At 40.8% G+C, this 27,907-nt stretch overlaps 2 protein-coding genes and 1 long non-coding RNA gene across 14 annotated transcripts in view; 1 reads left to right on the top strand and 2 right to left on the bottom strand.

The window, feature by feature from the left end:
- LOC111855862 (TOX high mobility group box family member 2-like) overlaps window positions 1-4,103 on the top strand; it is a 140,082-nt gene extending 135,979 nt beyond the window's left edge. For all 10 annotated transcript variants that reach the window (XM_072713568.1, XM_072713562.1, XM_072713563.1 and 7 more), the window contains 2 exons: window positions 95-231; window positions 2,592-4,103. In XM_072713568.1, coding sequence (XP_072569669.1) covers window positions 95-231; window positions 2,592-2,634 — 180 coding nt within the window. In that variant the 3' untranslated portion in view covers window positions 2,635-4,103. The remainder of the gene's footprint in view (window positions 1-94; window positions 232-2,591) is intronic.
- Window positions 4,104-6,573: 2,470 nt separating this feature from the next.
- On the bottom strand, window positions 6,574-9,694 carry LOC111855869 (uncharacterized). Its single transcript, XR_002840983.1, has 3 exons — window positions 9,674-9,694; window positions 7,757-7,953; window positions 6,574-6,626 (listed from the first exon to the last, which is right to left on the bottom strand). It is a non-coding gene; the product is annotated as an uncharacterized lncRNA (long non-coding RNA).
- A 14,752-nt stretch (window positions 9,695-24,446) lies between these two features.
- LOC111855837 (uncharacterized) overlaps window positions 24,447-27,907 on the bottom strand; it is a 32,514-nt gene continuing 29,053 nt past the window's right edge. For all 3 annotated transcript variants that reach the window (XM_023835298.2, XM_023835297.2, XM_023835299.2), the window contains exons 10-11: window positions 27,528-27,615; window positions 24,447-26,390 (exon numbers count right to left, since the gene is read on the bottom strand). In XM_023835298.2, coding sequence (XP_023691066.1) covers window positions 25,293-26,390; window positions 27,528-27,615 — 1,186 coding nt within the window. In that variant the 3' untranslated portion in view covers window positions 24,447-25,292. The remainder of the gene's footprint in view (window positions 26,391-27,527; window positions 27,616-27,907) is intronic.

The raw sequence follows: 27,907 nt of genomic DNA, 5'->3' as shown, positions 1-27,907 counted from the left end.
GCCTCTTCCTTTGCAGATGTGAAGAGGTCCAGAACATGGCTGAAGGAAGAGAATGTGATGTTATGTTCAGGGATATACTCTTCATTTCCGGCAGGGCTTCTCACATATCCAGTCAGAGTATCCGAGCAGCGTTGGCTCTCAGTCTCCGGGGGCACCCAACCCCGTGGGGGGGCAAAATCCTGAGTGGGACAACGAGTACTGCAATCGGGATTGCGGAGGAAGCCACTGCAGGTAAAGCATCCATCAAATACAGCTTATCGTTGCGAGAGAGAACATAAAACTCTACACTTCACCCTACATCGGCTGTAAAACCCTGAATTCTTAATTGGCTTTTCCCAAGAGTGGTTTAGATTTTGTAGCTCAGACTGAGCTTTGACTCTCGGCCATGGTGACCGGAGGCTGCACAGGTTTAAGGGGGATGGCTGGTCGTGGCTGGCCAGCACGTAAGTGCCCTCTACAGACCTGTCGATTGTATTGCACCTGTAACTAACCAGTTATGAAAAGGGAACCAATTGAGGTGCCTGCATTGTTCCTCAATGGAAAAGCTAGCTCTCCTGTACTGTGACATTTAATAACATGGAAATGGAATGTGTTAAAGAAAGATACATCTATATTTCTATAAGAAAAGACAATAAATGGACAGGTTCAATTTTACCAATTTATAAAAATAGATCTTTTAATGGCCAATTCAGATGAGGTGTCCTTCTCAAGGGTGCATCAGCAAGTTCTTTCTTTGAGTGTGAACAGGACGTAAGTCCTTGTCAACCAGAATATTGCCTGCTGCCCTATTTACACGTCAGATATACTTAAGGTGCAGGAGCTCGTTAATTTTGTTTCTCAGAGCAAAGGTCACATTATTATTTAGCTAAATTGCTGGCTGCTTTAAAGGCAGTTGCTAAAGGAGACGCCGGGTGCCAAACTATTGATGGCTGTGAAGTCGAACTCCCACAATAACGGAGCGAATGGAAGAAGCACAAGACATTGAGCTGTCCAGCATCGCCACGCCGCTTCTGAAATCCTGAGATTGTAACAGAACTTTGCCGAAGTTTATGCATGAATACTTTTAGTGTGTTTCATAATATAGATATAATTATGCACAAGCCAGTCTTTAGGATTATGTGTTTTGAAGGAGTGAAAGTGCTCAATTGGTTGTTAGCTTTTGATTTTAAACACAAGTGCCGTGATTATTTTAGTTGAACAAAATTATAGAACACGATGTGTGGTTTAATGACGAATAATGTGTGCATACATTTTACGGTTGCGACGTGGCAGGAAAAACCACCACATAGGCATTAAATAATAGACATGCACGGCAGTGGTATTCAGCAAGCTGTCCCACATTTACGAAAAAAAAAAAAGAAAATCTGTGAAAAGGCTGAAATTTGAATTTAATCCATCTGTAATAATTGCATATTTTGCATATAAATGTAAGAGAATTAACAAGGAAGACAGAAGTAATCACAAGTAAACTTGGGTGAAAACAACTCCTTAAAAAACATGGACTGACACTCACCTCGCTCTCTTACAGGTAATCCAAGGTCAAAGCCAACTTCCATTTTGTTCGTAATTGTCATTTTTTAAAAACAGGGCAATCTATTCCCTGCTCATTAAGCATTATTGGGGCCTTATTTCTCTCTTGGAAGGCTGGTGGCGAGACGATTCTCCATTTGCTTTTGGTTAAGTTTGTCTTATACACGTTCTTGGCAAGATACATTGACAACAGCAGTGGTATAAATTTGTTTTTGTAAATAATGGGTCTCTGGCAATAACAAACAAATATTAAAAATCATAAAGTTAATTTGCAACAAATCGGTAATTTTTCACATCCAGTGGCATGGAGCATTTATTAAGATTTGAGCTATATTGAGAAAACATCTCATTCTTTATCATGTGACAGATTTTATGCTTCATAAACATTTTTGTTGCTTTTATTAGTTTTTTTATTGATGCTTCCATTATATTTCCGGTATGGCCTGAAAATCAGTAGATATTAGTCTGTGTTGGTATTCTTGGTCAAATGAATCTAAAGGTAAACAGTTATTAATAACCACTGGTCATTGGTGTTGTGTGTTTACAGGTCAAGTAATTTGTTTTAAATCAAGTTAATCCTGCGTGTTTACTGGCTGTACAAAAACAAATTATTGTCCCACTCAGGGTTACAGGTGCCTGGAGCTTATCCTAAGCACCATCAATGGCATGCTGGTCCCATATATACTCATACACTTACTTAGACCGGCCAGTCAATTGGGTACTCCACACCCACCCACGCGGAGGTGGGGTTTGAACCCCAAATGCTGGCGGGGCATAGAAGCAGTGCTGGCCACTGCGCCACCTCGAAAATAACTGCACTCACAACTAATCTCCATCTCCCAAAGGACAGCACAACAAAAAGTCACTGTGCTATCACCTTATACTTTAGATTTCTGAAAGTGTCCACATGACCCACTACAAAAAAAGAAGGCAGGAAAAAGAAGTACAGTGGACGTATTATGTCTTTGATTAAGTCTTAGTTAATAATTAGAAGTTGTCATTTTACAAGCGCGCCCAGTGACTGCAGCACGCTCACACCACCTGTCTTTGCTCTGTTTCAGCAGTAGCATGATAGCGAGGGACAAGCCTCTCTACCTCACTTGAAGCTGGAGGAAAGACACCGGGAAGCCCAACCGCCGCCGATTTCACTTCTATTTTTGTTGATTTTTTTTTTTTCTTTTTCTATTTACATTCAAGGATTTTGTGCAAGTCCTGAAGACTCCGAGAGAACCTCTTTTTTTTGCCAAGCACTTAGAATGCGCAGACCTAAGCCAGGTCCAACACAGCACTCTTGGTATCTTTAAGTAAAACTTAATATGAAATAAAAAATAAAAAAAACATGGGCAGATTTTTTCAGGGGTAATTCAGCTTTAATATATGAAGAAAGAGTCTTCTTGATTGCTTTTAATTTTTTTTTAGGATTTCTTGTTTTATCTGTGTCTTGCTTGCTTGCCACAAGCTAACCCATGGACAATACCTGTAGGGAGCAAATCTGAGGGTCGATTCGTCGCCAACCTTACAGTGAGGATGAGAAAACAGAAATGCGGGTTTTTCCTCTTGTATGACAAGACATCTGGTAAGGTTAAACCAGCCAATCTCGCACGGTGTGATTGTAAATATCACTTTCGCAGGATGGAATTGAGAATCTCGGGTCCATCTCTGTACTTTTAGCACCAGCTGCGACTCCTCAGCTCATATTTAAAAATGATGTTTTGTGAATTTGAACTTGTGCAGGTGGACTCGATGAAGGATTTCACACACTAAATCTTGAATTAAAACTGTGCTCTCTGGGTGTGTCTCTCCAGTAAAACGGATATAAGGACTAAGATTTAGTGTCCCGCCAGACGTGAAAGGATCTGGGGAAGAGACCGGCCTTTTTTTTCTTAGACCACATGACTCGGCAGGTCTGTGGAGAGTGGAGGCTCTGTACCAAGTTAATTTTTATTTCTCTTAACTTTCTTTATCATCTCCCCATCCCCGACATAACTTGTACAGGTGAATAGGAAAAAAATAAAAGCTAGATGTGAAATGTTATTAAAGATAAACATGACAGTGCGTTTATAGTTTTACAGTAGTTTTACTAGGTGTTTTAGAATTGTGTTGAACTCATCTTTATAATTTTTTGTGGGAAAAAAAAATGTATTTAGTTTTTATGCCGTACATTTGATTATACACTGTAGCAAACATTTAAGTTCAAAATAATGGACACGGGGGGAAGGCATCTCACACGTGTACAAACCTGCCAAATCAAAATGTCTCTTTGTAAAGCCAGTGATGAGAAGCGGATTTATCTATTAACTGTCGCATTACAGTTGCTTTTCCGCAATATTCCCTCTTCTTATTTAATTTTATTGACTGGTTTCCTATCTATTTATGAACGATATAAAGTAACTTTGGCTTGTTTTATCAAGGTGCATCATTATGTTTTTTTTATTATTTGTTTTATTGTCATTATAATTAATGATTATTTTTACATCTTTTCATGCTGGTTTGTTCCTTTTGTGCCGGCAAATTCATTTTGTGTCACAATGCTTCTTTTTTTCATTTGTCTGTAATAAAATGTTTAAAGTGGATTGTGTCTTGTTTTTATTTAAACACATCACTTATAGTAAATGATAATGCTGACAATGTGACTCACGTTTACACGTTTCAGGCAATGTTGAGCCCTGGCAACAGTGTTTTGGCATTTCGACATGTCTGATGTTTCGCATCTTCGTAACCCAGACCAGTTTAGTTATTTTACCTGCTTGTAAATTGCTTGTACATTTATAGGGATGCAGATACTCTTACAGTATTGGAAGCAGGAATGGTCGTCACTATGCTTAAACTTACACAAAAACAGTGATGGAGCATCAGTACTTCCGGGGTCATTAATAATGCTAAAAAAAAAACCCTCAGAATCTATTGTGAGAGTTACTTGCACTGCAGCCCTCTGGAAGGGACAGGTCCATGTTCAGTGATGAGGTAATAGGACTGTACCCCTTTAATGTTAAAGCCTAGAGGGAAATTCATACGTGGTACTGTAATCCCGAATGTATCATTGTGAAAGGTAAGATCTGCTGAGTATGGAATGTGTGAGCTAGAACACAGAAATGAATTAGTGGGTCCTATTTTTATGCTACTATATGGATTCTAATTTTTATTAAATAGGTATTCATCATTAAGGGCATAAAAATAAGGTATAAAAAAGGAAGAATTGTTTTGATTACCTACGACGAAAATGTCAGTAATTCTAAATGCTAACAAGAAAGTCTCCCTGCTTGCTCAAAGCCATTTGAATGGACAGTGAAGGTCACATACCTCAGACTATCACACGATACATGTGGACACAGCAATCCTTTATGGTGCTATGTAGTGCTTTGCAGGTTTCGCGATTCATCTCTGCCTTGTTTCCATCTGTGTGGCTTGAGCTTTAATTGTAATGTCCCATTGTTTGCCCCGCCCCCATGCACCAGTTTTCGGCCTTCTTCAGAAGAAAGCGAGACAATCACTGACTCCTTTCGGCACCCGTCAGGCTGCCGTATCAAGATTAGCTTCCACTTGTGTTCTTGATGCAGGTCAAAGACAGTCTCTCTCTATGGAATTCAGTGGTAAATGTTAGTTTCCCAAAATACCCTATCTGATTCATTTTCACTTACATATTATATATATTTTACCAAAAGGTGAGTTTACTGTGGTTGGCTTGTAGATGTTTTTCCTGTACTGTATATCTGCACAGTGGCCATTTTATATACATGTTCTCAAGCTGATACACTGCACTTCTCTGAAATATATATTTATTAGAAATAACATATCTCTTATCTATCACTCTCTAATCTATAGCTGTTGTAAAATCACATAAAATGACATGTTATGTTACCTATATTATTTCCAAACCTGACAACTATGGAAATATTCTTTTTATTTTGGGGGGGAAAAATTGGGACTATATTCATTGCCAAAAATATCATCTGCTGGTATTAACAGTGTTAGTCGGTGCCTGTTGAAACTGAGTGAAACTCTGGTCACACCATATCTGTGCAAAACAAGCATTCTTTAGGAGTAACTGATGCCTTAACCACAATCTTACATTAAGCTTATCTGCCTATTATATAGAAAAACTATGCTGTGAGTATTAACTTATTGTGATTTTCTATCTTGTAATAGATGCCTGTTTATAACAAGAGGATAATGCCTGCTATAGTGATGCATGGCTTTCATTTATGTTGAATATAAGGTATATAAAATGAAGGATTGAGGCATTCTGCTATGATGCACAGAGCAACTGTGACATCAGAGGAGAATTCATACATCTATTGTGCTCAAATTCAAAAGAGAGAAACCGTGTCTTTTTTATGTTTTATTCATGTGCAGCTGCCATCTCTCCCTGTGTTAAATTGGAAAACAGATCATTATTTTAAAATCTGAGGCTGGAATGTGACTCTCCATGATATGACACAAATCATGAGAAAGTCACACTTGCGCACCTCTTGAGGTATGTGAAATAGAGTGTCTCGGAAACAACAGAAGAGAAAGTTTGGTGGAATTTTGCTAACATTGATGGTAGATTTTTCTCAAGATGTTTCAGGCTTATTTTGATTGGTGAAAAGCTGACTAGTTTCTGTTTAATGTTACTTTTCAATCTATTATTCTCTGAAGATTAGAACTTACTTTCCAGTACCTTGTTATAACGTATAGTTTATCGTCTTTTCCAAGTGTACATCTGAATGAACTGCAAGATGTATGATTAACAATCAAAAACCAAGCTTGCATTCCATGTTCTAAAATTAGACACCCATAGTCCTCCAGAGAAGTGGAGTAAACCAGTTTTCACTCTACATCTAGTCACGACAGAAAAACCTACCTGTTTTAACCCAATGAAGAAGCCTCATTTCTGCCATCTCCTCTAACTCCAGTTCTTAATTGCCTTACATTAAGCGACCTCACCAGGTATTCTACCAGTCAATCAAACATTAATTAAAGTTCTGGTTGGCTGAGATACCAATGTCTGCCATCTTTGTTCTCAGATGGGTGAAACTTCCCAAATATTGTAAAATAATAGAGGTTTTTTTCTCAGCACTGTGACTACAAGAGTAAAATGAAATCCCATGGGTAACCTGAAATGTCCATGTAAAAGTAGACACAAAAGTAGAAAACTTGTTATAGGAAGAAATTCAACTGACTTATCCAGGAAAAATGTATGCAAAAACAGTTCAAACTTATGCCAGTTTGGAGAACATTTCACAGGTGAGAAACAAACAAAAAGAATTGTTTAACGTTCTAGGTAATGCTTGAAGGGTCACAAATACTTAGTAGTAACTCAGTTACTACAGAACCACAAATCATAAACAACTACAGTAGCGACTTGAGATAAAAGCATCACGATTCATTAATGATGAACAAGCATGAGTATTTCACGTGTTTTTCATTATTTGTTCCTTCAGTAGTTCCTTCAGTAGTTCACAAAGATTACATAATTAACAGAGTGATAGTGTGTCACATCATATAACTTGGCCACCTCAGCTAAACACATTAGAAACGGTCTTGGAGGAGTGTGACCAGAGAGTGAAGGAAAAGCGGCCAATGAGAGATCAGCATATATGTGGGACCTCCTTCAGGACAGCTGGGAAAGCATCTCAGGAGGCCACCTCATGGAACTAGCTTAGAGGAGACAGTAGGGTCAGCCAGTCCCTGGAGCAACTGGGATTAAGGGCCTTCCTGAAGAGCCCGAAAGTGGGGTCACTCTGCCGAATCAGGGATTTGAACCGGCCACCTTCTGCATCCTAATGCACAGAACTGCCCCCACCCGCAACAATTTATTTTTAATATATTTTTATTCAGGATATAATTCCATGTATGTTGTTTTTTAGTTTTAAATACAAATTATTCTAAAATGTACAGAATCATACAAATAAACCTTTCTACTGCTAGGTGTGTACAAATTTTGACTAGTACTGTAAAAACAAGTCAATTTTATAGGGAGGGTTTCCACAAACTGAGGTGAAGACAGCTGCATGATATGTGGAGTAATTACATTTTTAACAAAACACTAAAAAAGTATTTGCACTATTGTTTTACAGAGATCAGTTACACCCTCATGCCATGGTACATAGAAGGCCCCATAGGGCCTTGGGTTTAACGCCAGTAGCTTATAGACTGGGTGAGAAAGCCGCTTTCACCCTTATCACCTCCTGTACCTAAGTGTGCATGTGCAACGTGCAGAAGTCACACATTTACTGTAAAGTACCTGTGTTGTGCCTCCTGCTTCTCAGTTGTGGTTATGTAACCAACTAGTCCTGGTTTCTGTGTCAACGTTCAGACATGTGGCACGTGACACAACAGAGGGGTGGCTGACACCAGCCCAGCTTGAGAGCGGAAGGTCACCCCAAACCTTTGGCTTTGGTCTCCACCAGTCCTCTGGCAGAGTCAGTTGCAACCTTGGTTCTGTGGTAGAAATAGAACAGGAAATATGTAGGTGGTTTTGACAAGAAATGGGTTTCACCTTCTAGTTATCAAAGTCCCTTTTTGGCTCATTTGGTGTAGCTTTACCATATCTGTACTGCTTTTGTTTTTTTTTAGGTTTCAGTCATTAGCACGTAAGAAGAGTGTGTTCTATATTACTATATTTTTACTGCAGTCACACAGATCAGAGATCATTGTGTATATATATCTTCACCACCCCACCGTCTATAGACTATTATAGCTTCATATAGCATTCATAATTTATAATAAACATGGCTAATAATGTGTTATGCCTTTTTAAAAATATTTATAGCCGTGTGTATAATGCTTTATGAACGCATTATAATGTGTTATGAATGTGTTCATAGATTCTTATAGATATGGTATTCAAAGAAAGTGTTAACATATTAAGCTTTGTTTTGACCAAAGATCAAAGGAGGAGCTGATCACCAGCAATTAAAATCAGATATATTATCTTATAGATAATATAAGATATTATCCATGTCTTGTGTCTCTATTTGTGTTGCCTTGCAGCAATGTAACAATAACAAAGCAATAATAGACATTAATCCACAGGCTTGATGACTTTTCAAGAACAACACAACAGACACACTGTGACTTTCTCACCTGCACAGATATGCTCAAAAATCAACTGCTCTTGCAGTACATACGTACAATGTGTTTATCATGAATAAGTAATGAACAGATACAAGCTGGTAATATATTTCATTCTTTAGTGTGATTTCACTTTATTAAAATATTGTTTGGACAATGTCATTGTTGACTCTGATGTTTAAGCGACATTTATCAATAAGGTCATAATGAGGAAGAATTAAGGTGTTGAAAAAACAGTTGAAGAAGCTGCCCAGCAGCAAGGCCAGAACCTAGAGGCTATGACTGCAACTCACTGAGAGGAATGTACCAACCTAGTGCTGGAGGTGGGATGTATGCGAGGGAAACAAACAGCCTGGAGCCTGACAGAAGGTACCAAACAGTAGCTGAGGGAGGGGGTGACTGGGAAACAAGCAGCACTGACGAAGCAAAGAAGAGGGTGGGTAGGTATGTTAATACAGCATTGGCCCAGCAGTATTAGGGAGTAGTTTAAAGTGACATCATGGTCAAATGCAGTTATGGCTTTTGATTAATATCACAATGTTATATGTATATGCACCGTGGCCGAAACTCTTATTTAAGCTCATCCACCCAGCCTTACATCTCCTTCGCTGCTTTATCCAGTACGAGGTCAAGCTTATGTTAATTCTTCATTTAGTACTATTTTGGTGAAATGGAGCAGCGAGCCTGTACCCTCACTAATGACCGCCTTAAAAAGCAGTGCCATTCCTGCATATTCGTTTTTTAATGTCTGCACATTAGCGTTACGTTTCGTCCTGAAGTTCACAGAATGTATCTCACCACATCATTTCATAGTTATACTTGCGCTCTGAAAACTTTTCATCTCAACATTTATTTTTATCTTGATGATTCGTGAATTCATTTACGATGCCTTTAAATAGCAATACGCCTGATTTTTAAAAATGTATTCACTGGCAGAAATGATAAACTTATTGTTTTTAAGAGTAATAATAATAATGCTTTTGTTTTATCCCTTAACCTGTCCTTTTCGAATTTTAGTTACGTGTTCAGCGATCATGCAGAATTCCCTGCAAAGAATCATGGGAGTTTGGTCGGGGGGGCAGCATACCTGGAAAAGGGCAGATAGTCACCCCACACTGAATATAAATATGACGGTTTTTTAGTATGGATTTAAATGACAGCAATACTCACAGCAGGTGTTGGAAACCAGCTAAAGCTAAACACTTACAATCTGCTGACCACATACCTTCACCTAAAGTAAACTGACTGGAAACTGTAATGAAACGTTAAGATTTGTTTTTTTTTTCTTTTATAAAACAAATTGCCACTTCTGTGTTGTTTCGATATGTAACGCAATTTCCTGTCGATATGTGGAAAATCTTTGGTAATCCCCCTTTAACCACATATTTCCATAAGCATTTTTGTATGGTTTGTGTCACGTGGTTTATTAGGTGTTTTTTTTTCCAAACGCCTCCATCCTTATTTCTATGTTGACAACTCAGACAGAGATATGCCCGTTGTGAACATTCAGATTCAGCATTACCTCAAAAAGAGTTAAAAAACTTACTCAATGTTTATCTTACAACGGGTAACGCTTTGCATTAACTCCACCTTGTTATAATGCATTCGTAGATCATTCATAAGCAGCATGTAAGTATACCTTAACATCTTAACATACCTTAATAGCTTTAATATACATTAATAACAAACATTATGTGATAAAAATATTATTATCTCGTAATGTTTATTATTAATGTATATTAAAACTGGTATGGTATGTTAGGATGTTATGTATACTTAGATGCGGCTTATAAACGTTCTATGAATGCATTATGAAGGTGCAGTTAATATAAAGCATTACCATAATGTAAAAATAAATGCATTTTCTTAACCAATACATCCATTCATCTCTTTTCTGTACCTATGTGTCTTATGTGGGGTTGCAAGGGCCTGGACTCTATCCCAGAATCTATGGGCGCAAATAAATACGTATACCTATATAATATTTAAAGATTTTAAAATATTAAAAGTATCTAAATTCACATATTACTAAAAAACCTTGCTGAAAGGTCAAAACTTTATTTCTAAGCTTTTATTTAAATTTCAAGACACTAATTATAGCTAAAGTGCCTTCATTGAAAAAAAACAGCAACAGATGGTATTTAGAAAAAAAGGGTTAGCCTTTATTGTTTTGTCATGACAACTGCTCGTATGTTGTTTACTTCTGTTAGATAAGAGCAGCCTGCCTACGTTTGTTTCCAGATGACCGCCAAAATAAAAGTAATGTCTCAGTTTCCCCTTCTTGCAGACGCTTATCAGATCTGCGTGTTAAATGCGTCTGACCTTAAAAGAAAAATATGGGCGTGTTTATATATAATTTTGTTTATATCATGTTTTCTTGAAAAATGAAGAACTATATAAACCATGTTTGTGTCCTCTTAACTGCCTTTTAAAAACTGTATCTCGTATCTCTGAATATTATGCTGTATTCTGATATGTTTTAGCAGGGATGTACTTTTGTATACTTGTATCATGTTTTTGGGTATGACATTTCTTGTAAATAGTCACTTTTCCATGGTTTTTAGAAAATTGCTGCCCCAGTGTTGTCTGTATTTCAGCAGGGGTATTTTAGGGTAGGAAAATATCACCTCCTGAGTTTAGACACAGGACTAACTGGAGTTCCTTCTGTAATCTGTCCTGTGCTTGCAGGCTGCTGGGATAGAGAGCGTGGTTATCTTCCCAGTCCACTCTCTTCCAGGGATTCTGTCAGTAACCATGTGCCCATGGAGGTGCTGAATTTCATGTTTGCCTGCTGAAATGCACTTGGAATATGTACAATTCATCATAAACAAATATCCATCAGCTTGAAGCATGGTAAACACATAGCTGGATTATAAAAAGAATTCCTATGCAATGCAGGAAATGTTTTTACCCAGAAAAGGTTGAAGCGGACATGTTCTGGGTCATATTTTAAATTACCTGGCTACAAATCCCTAAACTATTTCACAAAGTATTTGCTGCTAGCTATTCAGACATCCAACTACTGTTACGTTTGCATGGGGCACACAGTGGAGACAGAGGAGCAGGAGCCAAGGAGTCGGGAGAATATTGGGTTTAATAACAGGGAAGGCATGATCAGGAGACATGCACATAACGCCAATGACCGGACTGGGGAAACAGACTTCAACGCGGACTTAAATATACAGGACTAAGGACGGGAAACAACTTGAAACAGCTGATGACATTGGGATTCCACACAAGGTAGGGAGGAGGGAGCCGCAGGGGCCACAGGCAACCGCGAGGCCAGAGCAGGAGGGACCCTCGGCAACCGCGAGCCAGGACCCAGAGGGGATGCCGAAAGGGGCGAGGAGGAAGGTGGAAGGACTGCTGGAGGAGGCAAGGAGGGAGGTGAAGGCAGAAGCCACGGCAGGCGAAGACGCAGCCACAGCTGGCGAAGGTACAGGTGACCAACGAGTTGGAGCAGGGGGACCCACAGGCGACCGACGAGGCATCGGTAGCAGGACTGCAGCCGCCGGACAAGGTACTGCAGGGGGAACCATAGGCGACCACCGAGCAGGAGCCAGGGAGACTGCAGGTGACCGCCAAGCCAAAGCCAGGGGGACCGAAGGCGAGCCAGAAGGCTGGGCGGGCAGGTCCCCCCTCTGGGACACTAAGAGATGGGGACCAAGCCAGGATCTACCATGCTCGGGTGGTGGCTGGGGCGACCCACTGGAGGGGTTCATTAGGGCAGAAGCAGGTACCAGGGAATCAGGGACCTCCTCGAGGATGGGAGTCCGGGGGATCAGGAACCGGGAGAGGCACTACGGGGGCCAGCGCAGGAACCGCCAGTACAGGAACCACGTGGGCCGGAGCATCTCCTGCCGAGGAAGCTTGCTCTGTCCTTAACTGGCTACAAATCGACAAAGGTGGCAAAGAACCTCTGCCGATATTCATGCTTGCATTCGATGAGAACCCTCAGTGCAAGGATACAGTCGATGGTAAACTTCTTAGGTATAAAACCAGACTGCTTCAGTCGCTGACAGACAAGCAAATGATCATGGATCATGTTAAGGATGACCCTAGTAAGGACCTTACCCGGCACTGAAAATAGTTTTATCCCCCTGTAGTTGCCTCAATCCAGGCGATCACCCTTCCCTTTCCAGATAGGGATTACAAATCCCGTTTTCCAGTCAGTTGGGATGATGCCTGACTCCCAAATGGAAGGAAAGATGCCAGGAGGACAGCCTTACCATCAGCCTGGAGAAGTTCACCCCAGATATCACAGATCCCTGTAGCCTTCCCTACCCTCAGCTGATTCACCACCCATGCAATCTCAATGAGATTTGGTCATTCACAGCTGATTGGAGGGTCAACTTCGAGAACTGTGGACCCAGAGATGTTCAACATCCTAGCTGGAGGGTCAGCTTTAAACAACTGCTCAAAGTAGCCAGCCCAGCGGGTCACAACTGTAGTGTCATCTGTAAGGACCGTTCCATCACTCGCCCTGACTGCAAGTCTCCGAGGAACAGATTCAGATGTGCGTAATGCTTCGATTCCTCTGTAAGCAAGACGTGGGTCACTAGACTACAGATGGTGTGTCAGGAGTCTCCAGTGTCTGCCCACGAGTATGTGATCGATCTCCTTTGCCGCACTACCAGTATTGGAGCACCAAGTCCAGTGATGCGGCTCAGGGCATTGGAACCAGGATCCAGTGACCCGCAGCCCCTGACCTTTCCTAAGTCACGGGAACATGGAGCTGCTTTCATCTCGGCCTCCAGACCCATGGGGACCATCACAATCCTCATAGCCAGCCCTGTCAGTGCAAGTGGTCGCATTGAAGTCACCCATGACCAGAGGAATGTCACCTCGTGGGCTCCCTTCAACCACTGAGCAAAGTTGCAAGTAAAATGTCTCCCTCAACGAGACATCCCTCACCGCGGTCAGAGCATACACTGAGACAACAGACAAGACACCCAAGGAGTGCCTTAGCCTGAGTCTCATAATACGCTCGTTGAAAGGACGTCACGTCAGACACCATCGGAAGGAGCCGATCCGCTACATCAACAGCAGCTCTCTGAGTATGGCAGCCATCAGACTGACCAGACCAAAAGTAGGTATACCCACCTACAGTGGTCTGACCACTCCCTGGTCTGCGTACTTCAGAGAGTGCTGCCACCGAAACACGTTTATGAAGCTCCCCCGACAGCAGAGGAAGATGGTCATCTTGCCGGAGAACCAAGATGTTCCGTGCACCTGCCTGGATGGGCCGCCTCAAACTGGGACCCAAGTGCCGCCATACAGCAGGCGACGCCTCAGCACCACACCAGCCCCGATCCCCAACAGGCCTGACCCTATTAGCTCTCTGATGGTTTCGGCTCATCCAGGGATGAGGCTTCCAAAGGCTTTCCACCATCCCCTTCATGGTGCCTGCAGCCCTCCTGCGGGTGGCTACAGCAGAGCTACTCCCGCGGAGAGCAGAAGCGTACAGTATAATGCTTGTTTGTACTGAGCAGTTGTTTTACGGTGGCTGGAGTGCCAATCCCGCCACCAACCCCCAAAAAATTTGTTTTCTTGCAAGTTGGACGACTGCTTGCAGGGCCGGATGCAGTTTAATGTCATACCCAGGATACAGTATATCACAGGGCAAGTGGTTAAGAACATAAGAACATAGGAAATTTATAAACGAGAGGAGGCCATTCGGCCCATCAAGCTCGTTTGGGGAGAACTTAACTAATAGCTCAGAGTTGTTAAAATCTTATCTAGCTCTGATTTAAAGGAACCCAGGGTTTTAGCTTCCACTACACTAACAGGAAGACTATTCCATACTCTAACTACACGCTGTGTAAAGAAGTGCTTCCTCAAATTTGTTTTAAAATGTTCTCCCGCTAATTTCCACTTATGGCCACGAGTTCTAGTATTTAGACTAATATTGAAAGGAATATATGGTGATCTGGGTACAAAACACATTATTTAATTAACACTAATATATAGCACACATGGATGATATACACAGGCACACTCAAATGTATACCTCCATTCCATTCTTCCATTTTCCATACACTTTTTGCCAGTGCTTGGATACTGTAAGCCCAACCCAACCAGCTCTGTCAATGTCAATCATTAATTTAACAACAAGCTGGTGCCACAGTTTTCAAACGGGGCCGAAATATAATCAAAGACTAATGCAATGAGACAGTTGAGAGACATTTTCAAAACAATACAGCTGTCTGTAATAGTGTGTTTTTATTGTTATTGCCTGAAAAACCCTTATTATACGCAGTAACGAAACTGACGGCTTTTAACAAGTTAGCGGGGAGGGTTTCCACAAACTGAGGTGAAGACAGTTGCATAATCTGTGGAGTAATTACATTTTTAATACAAATTCTGTTACAGTGGCAGCACAACTGGTTTTGATAAGCACTGTGGAACTGTCAGATGTAATGACTCAAAGTTATGACACCAAAGTGACTCTACTCAACTTGGCACGTCATGACTCACTTGTCTGAACTGGTAATAGTGCTGCCCACAAAAAGTAACTCCAACTCTCGCCATGCAAAAAACTCGCGGTGACTCTAATTTTCAGTTTTCCTAAAGGTCAGCACCAGGTTGCACAGTGAAATAGTAAGTTAGTTTCTCATAATCACACCTAGTTTACACATCCTGCACTGTACTGTTTTTGTACTATATATCTTATTTTGAAATAGAACACTTTAATTTCAGCAGATAAACAGAATAATAAAATATGCCCAATAGGTAGTTTTCAGGCACTGTGCATTCGGGAGTGTTCTGGCATACAGTAGCTCTGTGAATTCTTTGGAGCTGAGGACAATCACACCTGGCCCAATGGGACATTATGAAGTGGGAAATGGGTGGAGCAGAGTGGACATGCATTGCAACAAACAGCTGACACAAGCTCAAAATAGCTTGTGGGGTATTTTTATACAACCTGGTTAGGTTTAATTAATAGAGTAGGAACAGTCTAAAAACAGCCACCAGCCCTCCCAAAACCTGCATAAAACTCAACTTTAGGACGTATGCAGTGATTAGCTCTAATCATTTAGCTGGTATGTGATGGTGCACTTGCACTGACAGCATTGAGAGCATTATCTAAGGCCTGATGGATGAAGGCAGAATAGAGATCAATAGCCCTAGTAACACAATATGTTACATGTATTCCATATATTCATTCAATTTACAGTGATTGTGCGAACATTAGTCACCAGAAGAGAAACAATTGTTTTTTTTTAACCAAACACAATGATTACATTTTAAACAAAGTCACCAAGCTCTGTCTTTCTTCTGAGTGCTGGAACATTCTTTGGATGTTACAGCAAATAGCATAGGAGAGAGTTTGATATTTGGGGCGGAAGCCAAATTAAATATTGGGAGTATGTGCCCCCCCCCCTATCCGCATTGGTTCACTTAGCCTTAGTTAAAAACTACTTTTCCCCATAATATATATCTGTCCAATTTTCTGTGTTTTCAGACAATTCTGTTTAGGCTAGAGAATATCCCTCACAAGGCATGTCACCATGGTGTGCCGTTAGATGGAAACCAATAGATACCTTAAGGCAATGCTTCTTGTTTGTTGTTTAAAATCCTTAATAAATAAGGCCATGAATAAATGAATAAACAAACAAACAAACAAAAAAAGCGCCAGAATTCTCCAGGCACAATTTTCAGAAATCACAGGCCTCCCAATACAGATAGTACAGAAGACATTAACGGAATGTTATGCTCATAATGCCACGTGGCGGTGAAACGCTAACCTGTGAGCGAGGTTCCCTAGAGGCCTAGCAGCTGTTTCCTGGGTTGCTGGAGTATTGAGAGCCATTTTAATCTGCCACTTTGTATATTAGAGTTGAACATGCTAATGTTTACATTCTAGCCTATTCAATCATTTCTGGCCGTATTGGAACTTCTCGCCCATAGCCGCATTCACTCAGGTGGACAGTATAGGGGTTAGGCCCCTAAGATGCTTGGTCTTTATATAGCCCCAGGATAGCTGTTCCCACTTTTAAAAGTAGCATTTAGTTTACAGGGAGATGAGTACAATGTTTTTTTGTTCTTCAAGTTTCACATTTGCACTATTAAGCAGGAAAAATGCAAACATGTGCTTCTGTCGGGCAGCCGGAGCATCTTGATGGATTAGAATCCATCGGGAGCTTGGGGATGGGGATTTCTCCTCGTAACATCCATCCTCTACAAGTTTTTTTTTTTTTTGAGCCATTAGGGGTTAGGGTGAGGCCTTAGTAGGCTCTGTCAGACACTAATGCAAAAAATGCAAGGTGGGAAAGGGATGACCGAAGAAAGATTCCCTTAACAACTCAGATGGTCGGTATAAAAGGGACTCCATCAAGCTATAGATATAAGTAGCATACAATTTCTTAATATTCAGTTTATTTGCACAAAACACCATGGATTCAATTTCATAGATATATTAGATATAATGTTGTTGTTAGCTCCCATTAGAGCTAACAGATGTTCACATTGGATTCCCTGTAATGTGACAAAGACAGAATGATTCTTTTGCAGCAGCATTTTTTATCATTTCACCTGTTATTATTCAACAAAGGAGCTACATGAAATGGATTTTTGCATTGTCAGTCCCTAAGTCAAATTTAGTCTCGGTCGTCTACCTGCACTGCTGTGCATTTCGCTGGCAGTAACACCGGGACCGTGTGCCATGAATTTTCAGCCCCGTTCCCAGGCCGGACAGAACGGTTGTGCGAATTGGAGCACAGCACAAGGCCCAAGTCCTGCTGAAAGTCGCCAGCAATTTCGCATTTTCAACCACAGTAACTTTATAATCACATCTGCTCTCGCTTCCTGCCTGACTCGCTACCTCACTTGCAGAAAAAAAAGTGCTTACATACAGATTTTATTATCCTCTAATTAATCTTAACAACTTGCTAAGATGCATGTGTGTCAGAAGTGTTTTAGCAGTATTCAATTAGGGTCACCGTTTGTCATTCCGGAATTTATTTCAGTACCAGCCATCTGTTAGCATGGTTTGTGTTAGATTAATAATATCACAACAGAACGTTCTGCTGGATGGGAACTGCGGCTCTATGTAGGCCACACAGCGTCTCTAACATTCTGCGTTTGGTCGTTACAAAAGAAATATACTTAGAGGCAAAGTGGGAGAAGCGTTTCTTTTTTTTACACAGCAAAGCTAAAACAGTCAGTACATTTCCAGGCAGTATGTGGTGCTCATATGACACACCACACACACAGCATCACCTCAAACACTCACTGACACGGTCTCTCCGCTTGGGTCTGCACTGCAAAGACCCCCTTTTAACCCACCTTTTCATTACAAGGGCACCTCATCCCACCCCCAGCCCCCCCCCCAACATTTCCAAACCATAAATTCCAATCCTGACATTGCTCAAAATTCAGATCACAGCCATGGCCCTCTGTAATATGTGTCTACTTTAAAATTCATAACTACATTTCCAAGCATAAAGCAGGTCTGATGGAATGTTTCCAGTAAGCTTACTTGAGCAAAAATACAATTCGTTCTGGCATACTTAATAACCTTAACCTGACTCTTTAATATATACAGTTAAAAAACCAACTGAAATGCATGTCTTGGCATGAAATGGCTATAGCTATAATTCTTCTCCTCTGGGACGAGGACCTGGGTAAAGTCCAGCTCAACTTGGCGATGTCACCAGGCTTTATGATTTTTTCCTTATTAATCGCAGAGCCAGTTTTACTGTGAACAAACAAACTTGGCAGATTAGGCTGGATTTAATTGCACTATTATAAAACAAAATGGGTTTTTTTTAACCGCCAGCAGACCTTGGATTTAAATTCTCTAATAAGCTGGTGTGGTTCATTTTAAATTGATTTAATTAACAGGCATACTGGGAAATAATACAAGAACAATATTGATTTTCTGATCATCTTAATTATTAATGTTAACCTATTTGCTAATAAGAAACTTATTACATGACAGTGGCAGCAAAATACCAATGTTTTAAAATTAAAGTGATTCTGTTGGTGCGGGATTTTGTCAGGTATAATCAGTAGCTAACCATATATGACCCCCCCGAATTCCCTTGTTCCTCATTTTATTTAGTTTTACATGCTGCTCACATGATTGGCCCACCCAGGAAGTTGTTTCCTTACTTATTGTGGTGCAGGGAGACAAGTTTTAAAACAATGCTGTACTTGCTACTCTGGGCTGAATTAGGTCATCTTCCATCTGCGTACTTGTCCCTTGGACAGAACTTCCTCTGTCCTATTTTGCAACAGCATCCAGTGTCGCAAGTCAAAGTGAAACCTATGGAGGCAGAGCACCCCCTATTGTCTGGAATGAGAAATGCACATTCTAGAACTCCAGCAATTAAAAATTCAGTGTAATACAACCAAGATCTTTTGGCAAATAATTATTATAGAGATAATTTAACAGATATTATATAATTTATTTAATATCATCAGTAGATATGAAATGCAACTCATAAATAGCAAATTAATTTAAATATACCTAAAGTCCAGACTTATCTAAAACTTTTAACCATAGGAACTTACTAGACTAACTTACTAGATAACCAACAAAACAAACAAATTAACAAATAAGTGCTGGTTGAGGAAATGAATGTGAATAAAAATATATTATTATTTCTCATACTGACTATAAAGTTTCCTACCTAATTGCTTATTACTCTTTGCAGAAGACATGGGGAATCTACCCTTTACTGAAATGGAACAGGAACAACCTTCTTCATTTTCTCAAATTCAGGTTATAAAGATGCTGGTTTCAAAGGCAGGTTTTGATCCTTCATCACATTCAAGGTGTTGTATCGCCCTCTAGAAGACTAATTTAAAATTGCAGGCATAAATTACAGTATGCATTTCAATCCCTCCTGTTTCTGATTGTTTTTCATTTATGTGTGTGTGTAGCATATTATACAAGATTACCATACTTACAAACACTAATTACAATTTAAGTTAATTCAAGACCCAAATATCCAGTTCTTTCTGGATACATGTATTTTATATTTTATTGTGTTGTACTTTTTAGGAATTTTTTAAGAGTCAGTCTACAAACAAAGGATGTATAAAATAACCACAGGTTTTCTGTTAAAGAAAGACTAAAGAGAGTAAAATGTCAGTGTTACAGTGTTTAATCCCTATGCATGCATACATACTGAGGTAACTCCTTGTAACTCTCCAGAGGCTGCGTACAATTTTTTATGATTATTTCAAAAGACAATAATTTAAAAGTGCATGCAAAACATAAATTTAATAGGTAATGTTCATTTTGTTGCAAAAAATAAATAAATGTGGTTTCCAAGTTAAAAGTTGTATTTATCTCTCAGAAGCGACAACCTTCAGTAGGTAATCCGACATGAAACTAACACTCTAGATTCTTTTATAACGTCCATCCATTCATGTTCCATACCTGCTTGTCCTGCGCAAGGTCAGGGGGGTGGGGAGCTGATCCTGGAAACTTCAGGCGCAAGGGAATAACCCAGGATGAGGTGCTAACCCATCGCAGCCCTTTAAAAAATATTTTTAAATATAAGGCCATGGTGCTATAAGTGACATATTGTTAACAATTAGGAAATAAATTACATTTCAACCCATGATACCACTGTTACAAGCAGGGCCACATGCCCTCCCCCCCATTCTCCAAACCAAAGGTACCATTATCCACACTCACACAAAGTTGGGCCCCCCATAGTGTCTGAGCTCCTGATAGTCTTCCCCCTTCTCTTCCCTTAAAGGCTGATTAATATTTCTGCACAGAATCAGTGCCATGGGCACAGCATAGCTGTGTGTCCTACACCCTCACCTGATGTTTACCTCCCCAGATATGTAACTACATGCTGCGGCAATGCAGACCACAACAACTGTGATTGTTCTGCTTGGCAGCATCAGACTTCCTCCTTCGCAAATATTTTGTTGTTGATCACTTCCTGTTGTGGGGATGCTTAGTGAGGACCAAGTTTATTTAGCTTATTGCTAGCTTGCTGTTTTTGCCATGGTCGCATTCGTTCACGCTAGGGCTGCATGATATTGGAAAATTTCAAATACCACAATGCGATTTTTTTCTTTGCGATAAATATTGCAACATTTGTAAAGCAAAAATGGAGTTCAGAATAAGTACATTTCTCACAAATCCCTCTATGAGTGATTTAAACAGCAAGGACAAAAATGTCTAATAAAGCAAACTCACATACCCACGATGGTAGGGGAACACAGTTCTCAGCCGCACGATCAGCCAATTCAATCCCAGGGAGCAAGGGAACACACTAGGGACTGTGACAATTACCAAACACAGAAATTAACGGGATGGCCAGCGACACCTACTGGCCAAAAAAGGAAACAATGAATTGAACAGGACAAGACAGGGACTGATACTGACAGAAGTCAAAGAAAATTTGTTGATTGTATCAGAATGAGGCATGAGCTTTAAAATGGTTGAATAATTTACTTGACTATTATAGTTATTTAACAACACTAATAGATCAAATTATTGTGGATGAGATACACCAGGACACTAATAAGAAAGTCCAGTGGAAATCGTTTCAAACATCATGCTCTACTGTATCAGATAAATATACTCCATTGATTCAGTGACAATACAAACACAATGAAATTAACAATAATCAGGTCTGCATCTGGCTTTTACGTTTGTTAATAATCCACCATGAGTGTGGCATAAATGTTTCGGCACTAGGCCAACATTAGTGTGTGTCAAACGAAGAATGCAAAAGCCATCCAGGTTCTGAACCGATTCTTGTTAATTTGATATGGGAATAAGAATCAATGACAATGTTTGCTGCAAAAACCGAAACATAATATGCAGCTTTTACTATATTTACAACCTGGGCTGTATGGACTACTGTGCCCCCCCCCCGCTCTACAGCTTTGCAGACCCACAAACCCATCGACCCATCAGGAAAATGCCCTGTGTGCTAGATGGTCAATCCATGCCTGTCTACCACATCAAAACCAAAAACCATGAAGTGTGCAACAGCTGTACAGTCAAATGACTGTAGGCCAGACCTTCACAGGGCATAAGGCCCAGGGTTGCCAACTAAACCTAAAATTAGCTACATCGAAAGTGTTGGGGTCGTTTGTAAACCCTACAGACTGTTTACAAGGTAATGAAACTCTTGCATACATGTAAATGCGTGTGCATTTATGTGCAGACTTGTCTTGAATTGAAAATCTTACTCTAGCCAGTTGACCAAAGTTGGCCTCCCAGAAGCCCTTATTGCTGCTTGCGGACCCCATTGTCTGTCATAGAGCCACAATGCATCAAATTCTGAAATCGCACTGGCATTGGAGCTTCTAGTCCCACAAAAACAGCTAGAGAAGGAATATTGTTGCAGCACATAGCAGTTTCAGAAAGAACACATAACATTACATATATAGAAGCAGCTCCTGGCACAGAGAGCAAGTTTTTACATTAATATTAATGTAGCTATGAATATATTTTTTAAAATATCCAGATCCCACCACACTAGATCAGAAACTATGTGAATTATTATAACTCAACTTCGATAGTGAGTGATCTTGAATATAAAATCAGAAGGTACGCATATATAAGTGCCCTTTCATCATGTTCAAAGGTCTCTCTGGTAGACCTTAGAAATATACCCTAGGAACATTTCACAATGACATACACAGACAACATTTTTTTTTTTACAGTACAGTCCCAAAAGATATTTCTTTTTTAAAAATTAACCAACATTCCATAGAGCCAGCGTTTCATGAAGATCCAAGTTGATGTTGCCTCACAAAAGAATTTTCCCTCATTCAAATGATTGCACGTCTGTGTGGCTTTATTTAAAAACATCCATCATCCGTTTTGTTAGAGTCAGCCGTCAGCCTCAAAATACATATTCAGTTGTTTGCTTGCAATGTGACGAATGATGTTTCTTAAGAATGCCTTTTTTTTACAGATAGATCTCCACAATGCTGTTAGACCACATCCTTTGGTCGCCTTAGAAACACAGGCTTTTTTAAAAAACACCTCGCAGGGCAGGCTTCTTCAGCTAACACACATGAGAATTTTACACTGCATTCTGAGATGAAGAACTACAGCAACCTTATTCCTTTCAATCCATCATCTCCTAACGGGAATCGATTGAAAGCAGACTCAGACAGTATCAAAAGCATCCTTCACCATTGGGAAATTGATGTGTTTTTGCTACTTTTAAATGCCATGTGCTGTTTTACTAACCACCAAAAGTGAAGATACTATGTCCTTTTTGTATTAAACATGGATGGTACAAGAAAGTAACACCACATAAACATTAACAGATTCACACAACACCTCCACAATGTTACATTTTGGACACCAGTCAACATTGTACATCATCACAAAGAAAATGGGTCATTAAAAACAGAATAGGGGATCCATCCATCCATCCATTGTCCAAACCGCTTATCCTACTGGGTCGCGGGGGTCCGCAGAATAGGGGATTTAAAACAATATTCATTACAATTTTTTATTAAATATGAATAGGGTTATAACAACCATAGATAATAAATATAAGAACCATAATAATAAATAATAAAAGATATAAATAATTAAGTTAAAAATTGACAAAGGTGTTCAGGTGTGTTGTTTTATTAAGGCCTGCAGTGTTAGATAGAGACTGAGCCTGGAGTAAGGGCCAATATGACTGTGAATAACAGAATTTTGGTGAAATAGTGGACTTCAGAGTATAAACCTTCCAGGTGTTTTTTCTTAATATTGTATATAGGATTAATAAATGATCACAGATGTAAAGTTCAGGTCCAGAAAGTAGAAATCCAGGCCAAAGTTTTGTTTCAACCAACCAGCTGAGTACTCTGTGATTGTGACTCTTTATGCTGAACTGGTTGGTTGAAACAAACCCATGGTCTGGATTTGTACTTTCTGGACCTGAACTTTCCACCTCTATAAATGATGTAGCATAGAATAAAGAATGTGGCTTGGATGTAATACAATGAGAAAGTTGATCCACACTTGTGAGCATTGATTGTTAGAGTGAGACTCATGAAAAGTGAGCACCTACATGTTCGAATATATTGTGAAAATGCACGGCAGGCAGCTGGGAGACTCACAAACCATCTGCTGCATGCGAGCCGGCGCACCTGCACTAGATGAGTTAACCAGACTCAGGTGCCGCCAATTAGGGTGCCGTTTAAACAGGCCTCTGGAGACCCACGGAGGAGAGGAGGAATCACAGGGGCGCTGATCAGCTCCTCTTTGCTTGGTGGTGCCTGTAGCGACCCCCCCCCCCCCCTCCCTCGTTCGTTCTGTGAGACGTGGGTAATGACTGTGTTTTGAGTCTGTAAATGAGACTGGGTTCTTGCCTCAAAGCGGTTCTGCGTTTTTGTGTAGGTGTGTGTTACGACATGGACAGCTGTAGAAGTTCAGAGGACTGGGCCCTATATATTCTTACCCCAGCATGAAATGTCATGTCAAATGGATTAAACCAATACCCTTATTTTGGCTTTGGTTATATTGTCACTCTATGTCTCTACAGTGCAAGGGATGCCATTATTACCACTGGGTGCTATTTCCAGTAATGCTCATTGATTAAATTCACAATCGCACTATACAAAAGTGAACGGTCTTGCTTAGTGCTTTTCCTGCGTGGACTGAATTTACATTGTACGCACATACAAACAGCACACGCGATAACACAAAACAGCTTTCGTTTGACTTTTATTGAAATAATTACAGAGTGTGAGCAAAACTCTCATGAATGTGTCCATGAAAATAACTGCAACCACAACCATAATACTAAAAACAAAAAGTAAATGAATCTGAAAAATAAAAGGATAAAATGCATTTGACAACTGAATAATAAGTGCAAAGGTCAATGAGAAGGTCTGTAACAGGAGGAGGTCAGCATGCGCTAGTGTTTTTCCCGCCATATTTTCATTTGGCAATTTTTATATACACAGAATATGTAAGCTGGAGACTTGGAAATAATATGTTACTATGAAAGCCTGTTTTATGTATTTTCATATTTCCTTTTTAAAATATGTCTCTATATTAAGGTTTGCCTGTCTGTAATTGACAGCTTGCTGCTTGCACCAGTTGATATGTTCTCTCAAAGCTGTTTTCAGATCTTCCCTGAATACAGGACGACACGCTGAGCTCTCGGCGTCTTAAAGCAGGCAGCTGCCGTGGAAAGTTTATTCTTCACACCGGAGCATGACGACACCATCTTAAAGTCTGCGATGCAAAAAATAATTTGCATGTATTTGTACATTTTGTCTGTGTGCACTTGTTTTTTTTCGTGCATGTTTCACGTGCATGCTTCTTCGGTCGCCGGTGTTTTGTGTGCTTAAATGTGTTTTATGTACATGGGCCTCTTAGTACGGTCTCTGTCCACCATAGGTCTTCCTGGAGACTGGCTAGGTCAGGGGTAGGCAACCCAGATTCTGGAGGGCCGGTATCCAGCAGGTTTTCTATCCTACCTTATGAGTTACTATCTGCCTGAGACCTGGTGTGGTTCCTCAGACACCAGGTAGGATGGAAAAGCTGCTGAACACTGGCACTCCAGTTTCAGACTTATCTACCCCTGGCCTTCCTGTAAGTTATGAGGGATCTTTTTTTATCTTGAGACCACTAGGGATTACTTGGGGTGGGGTTGTGAGGGTTGAGGGGGTGTCTGGCTGGGGGGGTTAGAGGACTTTGATGAGAGGCCAAGAGTAGTGAGGGAACAGTTTGGTCCTCTGTACATAGCTGAGATGGGGAGGGACTAGGTGCCTCTCTTGGGGGGCTCAGCAATGTCATCCAGTAGGGAGGGAAGGTCCTCCTCCATTTTTTCGAACACCGCTGCCATGTGCTTCTCGATCTGCTCGATGGCGCTGTCCATCTGCCAGTCGCTGCTTCTTCCCGCTGCCTTCCCCAAATCGAGAGACGTAGCACCACTGGGACAAGGGGAGCGGCGATGGCCCGGGCTTGGCATCTCACCCTGTTTCTGACCTGATGCGTCATTATTGTCCTCAAGTCCTGGAGAACCTGCTAACGTGCAGGAATTTTCACCTTTTCTGGTGCTCATGCTCAGTTTAAGGTCCCCTCCATCTTCACCAGCATCGCTGCTTTTTCCTTTCAGATCTTTAGACCCGTTCAGTGAAATTCCCTTTTCTGGCATGGCCCCAGGAAGCTGCGACTGGCAGCAGCTTCCTGTAGACACATCTGGCATCTTCTTATCTGCCAGCGATGGTATCTTCTGAACTGCTGTTGGAGTCACTGTCATTGCAGTAGGCCCTGAGCAATCATTCAGTTGTGGAGAGATCACTGGCTCCCTCTTTTGGCAGTTCTGGGTCACTGCACCGCATGAATCCTTCATCCCCTCGCTGTTGTAGGTCTTCTGATGGGCACTGGATGCTCTGTGATCTGACACCATCGCACGGTCAGGAGGTGATGACATTTTTTGTGGGTCTTGCTTTTCTTTCCCAGCAAGCGGTGCTTCTTCCATGCCTGTCACTGTTTCCTTCTTCCCCCCATCACTGTCCGTGTCTGCCCCTTCACCCATTGATTTCAGCAAGGCCTGTGGTTTTGTTGAGCAGATTTCTCCTGCACCACCATCTCCTGTACCTCCACAGCATGTGCCTCCTCTTACCTTTTCCACATCCCCATTTTCACCTCCCTCCTCCTCTTTTTCGGCAATGGCTTTGCTTTCAGACTGCCCTCCTTGGGAAAGTTCTACGGTGCTCCCTGAAGCCACCTCCTCCATGTCCACCTTCCCTTCTACTTCATTCCCAACCTCTGCTCCACCGTCTTCATCACCCGGCCCTCCGCTGGACTCCATGGAGCGGAGCCGCTGCATGAAGGTAGTGACGCGAATCGCTTTCTGCATGAGAAGAAAAGAGGTAAGAGAAAGGGAATGAGTCAGAGAACAATGTCTACACCTCAGAAACAATGAATGTGTTGGGGCTGATTTGCACAGTGCTGTGTGTGTGAGGATCTGTTTTGTCAGGTGAGCCTTTAATTACTTATGTCTGTTTAAACTGGGAAATATTATTACAAGTGAAATAATGTCACAAGATAAAAATTAAAATCCTTCAAATTAACTTCTCACTACTATTCAGTTGCAATTTGAATATGCTGATGGAAACTGACAGAAAATGCACATTTTATTTGCCTAGAGACACTTTTTATCCAAAGCAAAATGCAATTGAGAAAACGGGATCCGACATTCCCCAGAGTAATTGAGAATCGTTTGGAAGCTCAAATCCCTTTGCCATTTTGGGATTTGAACCAACAACTTTATAATCACAGGCACAGTGTCCCAACCATTAAGCAACACACTAGTTTGTGTTAGTGGTTAATATTATTCATTTTGGAATAAATGTGTAATCTGTCTCTGCTTCATATGTTAAAGCAGGAACATTGGCATTTTGTCTTTTCAATAGTAGAGGCTCTGAATTGCTATTTAAGGTCACATTAAAGCAAATCTACCATGAGTCAGATATCTGGATCAGACTGACAGACTGCTCCATGCTTACTGTATCTTCACAGTCTGCAGCTTGTGCTCTATACAAAGAAACCCTCACCTGATGTGCCCTTTCAAAACACTCCTCTACATTGATGATTTACAATATTTTATAAAGGCATAATGCCTTGCTTCTTTAAACTGGCATGACATTTTCTGGGTCTTTTCCCATCTGAAATTGTCTATTAATTTGCTTTTTTTTTGTTTACAGTATCTTTCCTTCTCTCTGCTTCTTGCAGTCCTCTTGGGGGTGTGAATCCCACCTGCATGATGTATGTTGTGTCCTTGTTCTTCCCGTCTTGTGTGGGTACAAAGACATGTAGTTAAGCTAATTGGTGCCCCTCTATTGACCATTGCGCGTGTCTGTCCCCTGTAATGGACTGGAATCCCAACCTGGTTGCAGTGCTGGGATTGCAGTGCACCCAGGCCTGCAACCATGACCAAGATAAATGAAGCATCTGCCATCATCCCAGTCGTTAAGTTCATAGTGTTTACCCTCCATTTGGCTTTGGCAAAGTTTTTCTTGAATTGGGCGCAAACTCCGTCTCTCAGATTTTTTTCCGAGGCCCCCTGGCCTGCGATCCTGAAACACACACATATTTTTAGATTGACCCCTCAAGAACTGACTAGAACTTAGTATAATGATCTAAGTATGACCAAAACGGCAACTGAACTTCCAACTTTTGAAAGTATTTTTCAATCACTGTATTGTGAGTTATTTTTAAGAACTTACAGTCAAAATATTTATATAAAACACCAGAAAATATGACACACAAACCATAATCTAGTTCTTTGAAGTAGTTCCATTGTGTTTGTATGAGGTTTCTCCCACTGGCGAGCCATATCAGAATGTATTATGAAGGATTTCTTTTTAC

The sequence above is a fragment of the Paramormyrops kingsleyae genome, chromosome 6 (genome assembly GCF_048594095.1).
Source record: "Paramormyrops kingsleyae isolate MSU_618 chromosome 6, PKINGS_0.4, whole genome shotgun sequence".
In the NCBI taxonomy this organism is placed as follows: domain Eukaryota; kingdom Metazoa; phylum Chordata; class Actinopteri; order Osteoglossiformes; family Mormyridae; genus Paramormyrops; species Paramormyrops kingsleyae.
The sequence above is the reverse complement of the archived record's forward strand: the minus strand, read 5'-3'. Positions and strand labels throughout refer to the sequence as shown.